Source organism: Penicillium odoratum (genome assembly GCF_028828045.1).
Source record: "Penicillium odoratum strain IBT 22623 chromosome Unknown utg000005l_segment0_segment0, whole genome shotgun sequence".
NCBI classification, from domain to species: domain Eukaryota; kingdom Fungi; phylum Ascomycota; class Eurotiomycetes; order Eurotiales; family Aspergillaceae; genus Penicillium; species Penicillium odoratum.
This window is the reverse complement of record NW_026643147.1, coordinates 5,095,190-5,106,635: the sequence shown is the minus strand read 5'-3', so window position 1 is coordinate 5,106,635 and position 11,446 is coordinate 5,095,190. Positions and strand designations below refer to the sequence as shown.

Sequence of the window (11,446 nt, the reverse complement as noted above, 5' to 3'; positions counted from 1 at the left end):
TGCTATGCCGGATGTCTCAAATTTCATCCAGTACATCGAATAGCAAGTTTTGAACATATGTCTTGCCTCCTTCTATCATTCATGTATCTGTTTTTCTTTGCTGTGCATAGCACCAGCCCTTTGAGGGCATAATTATCATGATATGGACGAAGTGATTTGTGCTGGCTTGTGGACATGAACATGATCCCTGAAAGTATATTCCTACGGTTGATAATGCTAGGAGAATTCATAAATAATTGAATAAATGAACTTACGAATCCCTTTCCTACGTGAATAAGTGAAATAAGCAGCAACACTCATATCTTGAAGCGTGCGATATCTACACGTCACAACACAGAAAACTTGGAATCGATGGTATAAATATCGTAACATAGGTCGAAGCTGAGGTATCCAACGCGAACAAAAGCAAGCCATGTACAACCAGCTAAAGCGGCCATGAGAAATGAAACAAAAAAATCATGCATCCATCGTAGTCTGAGGCCTCATAACCCCTCTCCCGAAAAACTCGCTTACAACTCCAAACCCATCCCTCGAGCGTTGTAGCTCAGCCTTGAACAGGTCGTGCTGATCGGCAGTTTCAACCTGTCGCTGACGAATGGCACGGAGGGTAGCATTGCTGGGGGCACAAACGGGACATTGAGCATCATCCTCGACGCGATTGAGACAGCGTTCGTGGAAAGAGTGCTTGCAGAGGAAATGCACGGTTGGAAGATCGAGAGTACCGCCACAGGATTGGCAGCGGCGAGATTGGAAGACCACAGGTTGAGTAGCGAGGGATTCGAGTTCTTGTTGTTTCGTGGCAGTTTCGGATTTGTAGCTGGCGATGAGGCGGCGATTCTTTGCAGTCAGGTTAGTTTCTTGAATCAGAAGGTAGAATGGTAAGTTGTATTGGTGAGAACTTACCGTGGAGATGTCCTTGCGTTCTCGTTCAATATTGTCGCTAAGGTACTTCTTTACTCGGCCCATTGTGACAACAGCGTTGTTGCTGAGGGCTTGTATAACCTGTAATGGAGAAAGTAGGCCATCTTCATCAATGCGTCGCAGGACGACGTCCAGCTCGTCGCCAGCCTCTTCGAGGATGGCGGGGCTAGAGGCGAAATATGTCAAGGCATCGATGTAAAGCTGGGGCTCATCGGGTCCATATCGTCGCAACGCTTTGATGGCACCTTGGGTGTCTTTGGCCGAAGTAAACGACCGGAATATGTCCAAACGCAAACCTTCTTGCTCACGCACAAGCGTAGATCCCTCGCGGAAATTCGACAAATCAGAGAGAAGCAGGACATTGGATGTTGAGATTGGTATCTGTAGGAGTTAGAACCAATGTAAGAAGATACTTGATCTCAGGTTACTCACATCCTTGCCTTCAATCAGCTTCTTAGCCTTGGTCTCCCATTCTTGCTTCTCGGCCACGTCTTTCTTCCCCTTGGCAGTATCCAAGTACATCTCAAACAAGGTGGTGAAAAGATCAATCTTGGCTTCTTTGGTCAGTCCAGACTGCTGCCCAAGTGTTTCCAGAAAGTCTATAAATTCCTGGGGGTGATCTACGAAAGCAGAAAACGCTGTTCGTGGTTTCGGGATCTCGTATTCAGGAACGGGGTCAGTGACCGGTTCTTCCTTCGTAACAGGCTCTGATACAGTGGCTGAAGCTTGCAATCCAGACCCGCCGGTCATATAGCGCAGCGGCAGCATTCCAGCAAGACTTTGAAGAGTGCTTGTTGGCTGAGCTTGGGGCTCGGCGGGCATTTCCACTTGTGTTCGAGGTCGATACTGGCCAGTGTAGTAAGTTTTGAAGAGCTCTGTCGTTTGCTCCGGGCAGTGGGTCAATAACACGCGGGCATATTTCATGAGATTATGATAGGCCTGTTGAAATTAGCTCTCTGCAGTGTGGCTTCGAGCATATACACATACCGCTTCAGGCTCTAATCGCCATATGTACTCAACCGCCTCCGCGTACTTCTTAGAATCCTCAATCAGAATATCAACCACCATGTCGTTTTCGCTATGTTTAGTCGCAAGGTACGCTGCCTGCTCGAAGTAACCGCCCTGCCGACACATGGCGATAGCAGTCTCTAGATCAAATTTCAGCTCACCGGGAGCCTTGATGAAGGAGTCTAGTTTAGTTGTATCTTTTAACTTGGCGTAGCAGTTCAAAAGAAGTGTGGTGTGGTCGACCGTAGCTCGGCCATGGTCGTGTAGCTCTTCCAAATACTCGATCAAGTTATGAATCCGCTGGGTGTCCAGGTACTATGATCCAAGTCAGCAGGGCGAATACATACTCGGAACGATTCAGCAAACCTTGCGGATAACCTGAGACGGCTCAGTGTTGTCAATTGCCCGAAGATATTGTTGCATAGCAGTGTCATAATCCCCACGCTGGTACAAGAAATCACCGTATTTGCGATAGATGGCATTCTGCTGTAGTGGATCAATGCCGATGTTTTGCGCAAGGTTAATGGCCAGGATGTAGAGATTGCGCTCGTAGAGAATCTCCAGTCTCTGCTGGAGGCTCTTCTCGCGATACCGAAACAGCTATACACCGTGAGAAATTGCCAGAGAACAGAAAATGATAAGAAGCCCACCTTGCCATCAGTGGTGAGAAGATATAGATCCCCCCACTCCATGAAGATCTGCCTCATTGGCGACGCCAATGTCTCATTATGCGCAATGAACTTGAGATCCGTGTCCAGCAACGTAAACGTTGTGGTCCCAAAGATCTCAGCTGCCGGGTTGGCCCCATATCGGCGCAAGGGATCCGACTTGGAAGTCCCAGCTTTAGGCGGACAGACCAGCGCCACGTACTCACGGAACGTCTTAATAGATGTCTTCTGGCTCTCGAATGCATAGCTAGGTCCTCGGCCTCGAGAGCCATACGTATAGATTGCATCCTCCCGGGCAATGAGAATATCCCTGCTTTCCCGGTCCAGCGTCATGCATCCTAGCCCGCACCCCGTATCCTCCAAGACACGAGCTGGCTGGCCTTGTCCTCGGCCCGCGATGACCAATGTCAAAATGCGACTCGTAGTCGAAATGTACAGCGCTGTCACCGCTCCATCCTGGGTTTCCAATCCTGTAATCGGCTCATCTGATTCGAAGACGATCCGTTGGCGCGCACCCCGATCGTGGATCAAATCGCCGCGGATGATAGTCACAGAGCCGTTCGCAAAGCCAACGGCTACCTGGGAGAGATCATCGACAGCTGCGAATGCGGATATCTACTCTTTGTCAGTAAGTGCTACGCATCTCCGCTGTAATTGGGATTGGATTGGGATCTCGCGCACCGGAAACTGCCGTCTAGCATTTTGCACCGAGACTGTCGACAAACACTGCGGCGCACCATCCTTCCTCTCGGTATCCAGCGCCCAGACCTTGAGAACTGGTTCGTTCGATAAGTCCTCCGCCACCGTCACAAGTAAAGAGGTTCCATTGATCTGCTTCATATGCGTAATCGAACCGGCATCATGGGCCTTGAACGAGCGCACAACGCGAAAGGACGAGGAGAGGATGTAAACGAATCCATCAATTGTTCCGACATAAAGGTTTGCGGATCCCGTGCAGAGGCTAGATAGGTCACTCTAGAGGGTTGGAGTTAGTGTGCAGAACTGGCAACGAGGAGAAAGACAAGTTGGAGAACGTACACCGAAGAGCGCGGAGCTCTCGTCGGGCAGTCTCACCGCGGAGACGTCGATAAAGTTGAACGCTTTCCACTGAAGACATTGTTAGATCAGAGATATGCAAGGGTGATTGGGAATTAGTACTGATGTCAGTGCCATTTGGGCCGGCGATTGGTGACGGAGCTAAGTTGGAGGCGGCCTGGAGCTATCCCCGCTGCGGGCGCACGGACCACTTAGTTCCTGAGGATCTATATTCACCAGTAAACAAGAAAGTGAATGGATGGTCTGCAAAGAAATGAGGGAAGAACAGGGAATTCAAGAAGGAACATCAAGTAAAAAAAAGGAAAGAAATGGAAAATGACAACAGCAGGAATAGATTCGCAAACCCGCAAAAATGCCAAAAATGCCCCTCGGTTGGAAGTATACCCCTTGATCTGGACCCGGGAAAAACGCGTATGGGTAGCTCCCTAAGCACTAGGTTGTCTGGCGATTCTCCCGATATATCTAAGGGACCTGATCTACAAAACCATCTCTTTAGTCTAATGCTTTTCATCCAATCCATTGATCGTAGTGCACTGAATCCAACCAGCTTCTATTTTCACTTCTATCCTTCAGTTCATACATACCACTGCACATAAGGCGGTTTGATTACTTTGTTCGGCACCCAGACTATACTCCTTACAATAGAAAGATAACCTATTATCGGTCTCGAATGTCTAATTACAGAAAGCACTCAATATGAGGTATAGCAGAAGTGTTAAGGCATATGCAAGAGGTAAAATATGTGTCTGATGTATTTAGCCAACTATGAACAATTATTCGTAAATCATTAATGAGCTTCGATTGGAAGTCTGTAAGTCAAAGCACGCTATACGAATCAAACCTAGGAAAGGGGGAATCAAGAAAAATAAACACGAATCAAGCAAAGGAAAACCCCAATGCTAAGAACTCATAGCAAGCTACCAAACCCTATCGAATTTGGACCAAAAATAGTCGTCAGGGTGCGCGCCAGGTGTGATTGCTTAAAATTCTGAGTAGGTTTTGACATCTCATTCATTTAAAGCTTTGCCGTAGCCAACTGCCAGCATCGGCGATGGCCTGGTTGAGATTGAAACTGTCTGTCGTGTGGAGTCCTCCTTGTCCATCCTGCGTGGTCGGCGTTGATCCACCCAAGTCTAATGGAAGTAAGGTGGCGTCTGTGGTGTATGGGTAGGCAATAGTGTTCTCGGGTGGAGCATAGGGAGATGGAGAATGCGGACTTTTAGGTTCAGGCTGAGCTGCGAAGGAATCTGGGTCAAAAACGGAGACCGGAGAGGATGCGAGGGGAGAAATGGTTTCCGCCATATGAATGGGTCGTGTCTTGCTAGGGCTAGTCTTCGGCGGCGAAAGCGAGCGAAACGATCGTATTTTCTTCTCCGTACTGAAGGTGAATGGCGTAGCAGCGTCGATCATGCATTGTGTGCTCATCGCCTGAATCTTGCTCTTGTCGGAGTGTTTGGTCTCAGACAGTTTGAGGCCATGGGGCAATGCTCTCTCTAAAGTACCGGGTCGGTAAAGTGGTGTCTCCTGTGCCAGGAGGGACTCATCACCCGCATTTGTCATCGCCCGCGGCTGAGCTGGTGTAATGCCGTATCCGTGAGCGGGGCTTTCCAAATCATCCTGGAAGGATTTTTGTGCATGTAAGAAAGCAGCCTGTGTAGATAATTGTGTATCCGGACTAGTGTCTTTGTGAATATTTGCATTCTCCTTGGACATTATTGTCGAGTAAAGAGATGGCACCCGGTCTGAAACGCCTGGTAGAACTGGTACTTGTTGAGCAGATGGGAGCTCGTCGTAGGTATTTTGCTCCGTTGCAGTTGGGATATATGTACTTGTGGAGGTCGCTCCGTCGGTATCATTGACAAACCGGAGGCTTTTTGACAATTGTACTGGTTGGTCTGTTCCATGGCCGGTGTTCGGAGGTTCCTTGGGCCGTAGTTGATGAACAGGCTCCGGTGCATCAGCATCGATCTTCTCATCAGCTTGAGTAGACGGATTTGCAGCAATAAATTCTTCAGCCGTTGAGTTGGGTTCGGACTGCGGGCTCGAGACAGGTACACGCAACCGATACTCAAAGCGCGCCAGCTGAGAAGTGGAAGATATGACTCGGAGCGAACTCCCTTTTGCACAATTTTCAGAAGCAGTTTCACAAGGCGATGGAACAGCAGCAATAGTGTTTGGGCTTTGCTGCGGAGCCTGCGCAGGCGATCGAGTCGCATGAGGAGAGACGTTGGCAGCAATATTTGTACGCAGCCGTGCAGAAAGCGTGGCCTTCTGTGCGGTAGCTAGGTCTGATGAACTAGGTGACTTTGGAGCCACAGAGCGCGATGCACTGCCACGAGACCCAATCTCCGATCTATGCCCACTCTTCGGTGTTGGGGAACTAGGCGGTTCAAACGACTTGAGTTTCATCCGTCTTCGGCCCTTCTTCAACCAGTCTGCCGAGCTTTGTTCAGCGAGAGTAGGATTATCCGTCGACTGGGGTTCTTCTTTTAGCCTCTTAGGTAGCTGGGGTGAAACTCGACTGATTTCCTCCGCGCGAGCAATACCGGATGGTCTCTTCTGGCCAGACCTGTAAGGTGAAGGAGAAGCTCGATTTTCAATATTGAACGCGGGGGCAAGCTCTTGCACGAACGGAGAAGCCGAGACAGTATGAGGACGAGAATGGACTTCCAAATCGGTCTTATATCTCTTCTTCCGTACGTCGGTCTTTCTGACAGTCGTCCCGTGCGTCTTATCTCGCCCTCCAGACTCCGCAACGCTCAGCTTCGTATCGGACTTCGTAGTAACTTTCCTTTTCTTTCTCCACGGATTCTTCCATCCCTCATCAAACGGGCCACGCAGCGCCGCAGAGGAAATGAACATAGGTCGGCCCTGGAGATATGCCTCTGCCAGCCTTTCGATTCGCTGATACTTCGCAGCCCGAGACACATCATCAAGCTCATCATCAGAGCCTAGTAAGCCATGTAGATCGTGGTCCGATTCAGGTGGAGGGCAACATGGCTCGAGAGCGACCGGAGAGACGGGCCGCTGGTTTGGCATCGGAAGAGGGACACCGTGGCGCGGTGTTGGTGGTTGAGGGCTGTAGTCAAAAGCTGCCACGGAGCAGCCAGACACAGACCCGTTTGAGGGGTTGTCGTCATTTCTATGGTCGTCTAGTTTGCTGTGAATGGGCGCCCAACGCGAAGAGAGCACTTAACGCGTGCCCCAGCAACGGTGGGGAGATTATGTAATGGCTCCGCCGAGCTTGACTACTCCGTATATCGACCTCAACCATTTCTACTCAAATTGTCTCTAAGTCTTTAAAATCTCACTTCTGTTTTTTTCGATAAATCCAAGCTACAAAGCTGAGACAGCAAAAAGCCAATGACACTGGCTATCAACCATATTGTAGGATACAGACGTATTCACTTTCCGAACCACAAGGTACAAATCTCTACTAATCTACTCCGTACACTTCTGTAGGCACTCTAGGAAGACACGGTCATGTACACTGATTTTAATTACTAGTTCCATAAAGAAACTTACATGGATAATTATGCGATAGTAAACGTCTAAAACGTAGGTAGCTCCACGTCAACAAGCAGCACATCTACAACCTCAATGATTCCAAAATAGTCCAATAATGCCAGATTCACAAGAGTAATCTACACACTTAAACAACGAACAGGGAAAGAGAATGGATGAAAAATACAGCAAAATGCCTCCGCGGGAGCAATCATCCACAGGTATCAATCTTGGATGTAGGTCATGGTCATAAGAATCAAGTACAACATTCACGGAACGGCACAACCTAAAGCATGCACGCCGTAAAACTTCAGATAAATAAGATAAATAAAACATAAAAGTCACATATCATGGCATTCGTCTATGATAGATTCGATCGGGGTATCGATATCGATTCAAGCAGCATGCCATCGAGGCAGGCCGGGCAAGATAAACGTATAGAGAAGTCAAAGGGCTTGCACACAAGAACATAACCATAACAGACGAAGAACGAGAAATTGGACGGGGATGGTTCATAAGGAAATTCGTATAAGAAAATCGTCATTAGGTGGTCATCATAACAGAGTTCTCAGCCCGCTCCTTCATTCGCATAGCTTGTGCTTCAAGGGAGCGGACCATCAGTTTCGTCACTGATTGAAAATTAGCGTCCATGTCCAGAACAAGGTCAATGTGATGATCTGTCTTACCTGGCCAAACAGCAGCCCGGTCCAATAGGCTTGCCGTGGCAATCAATATTTTACATCCGTATCCTCCTTCCACCACACTTGGTAGACGTTGCATGACACTCAACGCAGACATAGAGTTGTTATTCTGTACCTGCCGTTGCATCTTCATCTCAACATTATTAAGAATCTCCTTGATTTTATCCACCAGCTTGCAATCCTCGTCCTCGAGCAGCATGACGCCCGGCACTTGAGTTAAATCGATGTTGTCTCGACCAAGGATACCAAGGTATGGCCCGACCCGTTCTTGGACTGTAGTGATCCACTCAGCCAGCACCTGTGAGCAGTCAAAGGCACACATCGCGCATTGAATCGGGAGTTCCCTGGATGAAAACTCGGCAAAGGTATTGCCCAAGCGATCTGACATGGAAATGGAGTCGGCAGCGTAAAAAGCCGCTTTCCGCAAGTTCTTTTCACGCTTAGACTGGCCGATGTTATATACACTCGACAAGGATTGCATGGGCTCTTCTTGGGTTGGAGTTTTCGAGATTGCGAGATCCGCAACTCCCAAGTCATTGATGGATTCACGTCGGCCATCGAGTGACCCAGTAAGGGATGGGTCTACTACGTCGTCCATGAGTGTGTCGATTTGTTGGAAAACCTCACCACCACGAGCCAGCTCGTCCGCCATGCCGTTCCAGTCTCGTTGCCAGAATGCCTCTTTTGTTCGACCGAGATTGACAAAGAGTCGAACATATGCCAAATCCAGTAACGGAATGCTATCTGCGGAGAGTGGCCCAGCACCAAAAGGATTAGGGCGTTCTAGGCTATGAACTGGGTTGCTTGCCCAAGCTGCCTGCCACGCTCGTAGGGCAGGTTCAATGTGTGATTGCATTGCCTCAGTCTCCTGTGCAGTCCATTGCCGGCCCATATGCCGTTGTCGAGTTTCCCAAATATAATTGTGTAGTGAATATATGAGAGCAAGACAGCCGAATGTGCTAGGTCGGTTTTCCGCGTTCAGTGGATCATCTGTGCTGCCACCGCTGAAGAAGAGATTCTGTGACTGGTTTTGTTGCTGCCGTTGGCTGGCTGTGAGGAGTGATGTCAAGGCAGCTGAAAACAAGACACTTTTCTTGGAGGCAGTCTGGCCTCCCATCTTTTTCCATGCCTGTGGGGACTCAGCAGCCCAGAGGTCTTCTTCACAGGGCAGGTCAAGTCGAATCTCGGAATTGGTCAAAGCTGGCGCGTGATTATATGCTGACACAAGGAAGCTGGAAAGAACAAATATTGCGTAAAGAGTGCGCTTCCGCTCTTCGACCACCTTCCAATTCAGCCAGTCCCGTCTTTCTTTGGGCTGGCTAAATGATGAAGACGTCCAGTTTTCAGTATCGTCCGACTGGTTGATTCCAGCTGTAAGATGGTCTTGAGGTAGATGTTTTGGGTCCAAGTGGTGTGTGAGTTCAGCTGCACGAGCCAGACTAACCAACGCCGCGCAGTGTGTACTAGCGATATCTGCAGATGTTTTATCCCCACAAGTGTGGCCATATATCACATTCAATAGCATCGCTTGTACTAACCACAGCGGCGTGGTGTGAACCGAGTTGTCGCGGCCTGTATTTGAACGGCTCAGGGCGGCAGACATGTCGGCCTTTCTGCGCTCTTCCAGGTACAGCTGAATCATCTTCTTTGCGGCCTCAAATAGCTCCTTAGAGGCCGCTGGGTCATGTTCGTATAGTGCTCCGATGGCAGCCATCGAGAGGATTAAACAACCTCCTCCACCTGAAACCCCAGTGGAACTTAAATTTAGGTGTCCGCTTGGCGTGCGCAGATTATTGGTATACTCGGGGGCCTGGAAGTTGAGGGTTGGCGTGTGAAGAAATGGCATGTGGGGGTGAAAGTAATTCAAGTAGGCTGAGATATATCGTTGCAGATCGGAGGTGCTAGGTAGTTGACCAGAGCTGTTGAAGCCAGTTGAGCGGGCGAATAGTTCTCGGCTGTTTAGGAGTCCACTTGCGGGTTGAGAATACTTGCGGTGATTGAAGCCAGTGGGTTGCGACATGCTCGCTAATAGAGCCTGTCGTGTGGAGTCTGTAAATGTATCCGTTGAGAGTGGGGAAAGTTGCTGACTTCGTAGGGCACTATTCGGGAAAGGAACGTTGAGAGGATTAGGAGATTCTCCGCTTGTTGCCATAGAGGATGATAACATACTCTGCGAATGTCCTCCCAAGATGGACTGGCCGACCGAGGTCATTGATGGAGGGGTAGCATAGGTTTCACCAAACGGGTTCTGGGCCATCAGTGCCTTGGGCGATACGGTCTCTGGTGGGATCCCCAAGTCGTTTAAAGTAGTGGGTGAAAAGTCGATTGTCGCGAACTGGTTGGCCGAAGCCGAGGTGTGAGTATGGAACGGGTTGTGCCAGCCATTGGAGATGGGAATGCGGTTAGGGCCATCTAGCATGGCCTCGCTGATGCCGCTCTGACTACCCGTACTCATGGCCGACGGCGAAGACTCGTCGATGACCGAGTCATTTCCATTCCCTAGTGCCACGGCTGTATCGAATCCGTTCATCCAGTCAAAGTTCATTTCATCATCCATCATGGGGTCCGTGGCCGGATGCATGCCGTGGGGATGATGGCCAAACGGGGAAGAGGGGGAATCACCAAAGCCCTGGGGGGAACCTGCGAAGTGTAATTGCGCTGGATTTATTGTGCTTCCATGACCCATCAGCATACCGTCGATGCCCAAATCAAAGCTCCCGTAGACGGGAGCTGTCCGCAATCCCCCCGACATATCAATGGGTAACCCTGAAGTTTCAATCTTGGGCAGACCGTTCTGATGGGGCTGACCAGAGCTGAAACCGCGGTAATCCATGTGTGAAGGAAGGGACCCCAAACTGGGATGATACGCATGACCTGAGATGCTTGGTGCAGAGGATGGGTTGCTTGAGTTAGCAATTCCCAATGCGGCGCCATCAATGTGACTGATCGTGTTGGCTCTGGGACGCATGGAAGATGTGGAGGAGTTGTTAGCGATGGAGTTCTTACGAACTCGATTAGCGCCGCCCGGGGCTGCTGCGCCAGTGCTCTCACGACGACCATTTCTCGGACGAGAGGATGGGGTTGTCGTCATGTGCAATTTCTGCTGGTGTCGAAGCAGCAAGTCACGGCGCGCAAAGCACCGGGCGCAATCGGGACACTCGAAGGGCTTCTCCTTGGTGTGCGAACGTTCATGGCGCTTCAAATGCTCCAATCGCGCAAATGAGCGACTGCAGGTGGTGCAGACATGGGGCCGAGGCTTGTCTGTCTTGGGAGGTGGGATGTTCCCATTGGTGGTTTGGCCGTTGGCCTCCTGTTTCTTCTCCTTGGACGGAGCTGGCGAGATTGCGAGTTCAGAATTCGCAGGTTAAGGCTAATTGATACCAGAAAGGGTACTTACCAGGCATGTCTCCGGGAATTTCGTTGATACTGGCTAAATCCACCACTTTTTGGCTATGGGTTTGGTCGTGACCAACCATAGCATCAAATAGCATCCTAGAGAAAATTGAAGAAATTGCCTCGACAGACTAGATTCACCCGTGGTCCCTGTGGAGGTGAATTGGGGAATGCGGGGGAGGGGAAAGTCAGGCG

General features: G+C 49.8%; 3 protein-coding genes across 3 annotated transcripts; all 3 read right to left on the bottom strand.

Annotated features, from left to right (window-relative positions):
* Nucleotides 1–456: 456 nt before the first annotated feature.
* On the bottom strand, nucleotides 457–3,770 carry N7520_007462 (tethering complex subunit PEP5; the record flags this gene model as incomplete). The annotated part of the gene is made up of 9 exons (XM_057141396.1): nucleotides 457–837; nucleotides 904–1,302; nucleotides 1,354–1,860; nucleotides 1,909–2,244; nucleotides 2,296–2,529; nucleotides 2,580–3,212; nucleotides 3,279–3,572; nucleotides 3,636–3,704; nucleotides 3,756–3,770. The coding sequence occupies 9 exons, from the start codon at nucleotides 3,768–3,770 to the stop codon at nucleotides 457–459; spliced, it is 2,868 nt and encodes a 955-aa protein (XP_056995402.1).
* Nucleotides 3,771–4,664: 894 nt separating this feature from the next.
* N7520_007461 (uncharacterized protein) lies at nucleotides 4,665–6,692 on the bottom strand (the record flags this gene model as incomplete). The annotated part of the gene is made up of 1 exon (XM_057141395.1): nucleotides 4,665–6,692. One exon carries the CDS (start codon nucleotides 6,690–6,692, stop codon nucleotides 4,665–4,667), a length of 2,028 nt encoding a protein of 675 aa, XP_056995401.1.
* Nucleotides 6,693–7,700: 1,008 nt separating this feature from the next.
* amdX (putative C2H2 transcription factor (AmdX)) lies at nucleotides 7,701–11,349 on the bottom strand (the record flags this gene model as incomplete). Its single annotated transcript, XM_057141394.1, has 3 exons — nucleotides 7,701–7,786; nucleotides 7,844–11,191; nucleotides 11,256–11,349. The coding sequence occupies 3 exons, from the start codon at nucleotides 11,347–11,349 to the stop codon at nucleotides 7,701–7,703; spliced, it is 3,528 nt and encodes a 1,175-aa protein (XP_056995400.1).
* Nucleotides 11,350–11,446: the final 97 nt, after the last annotated feature.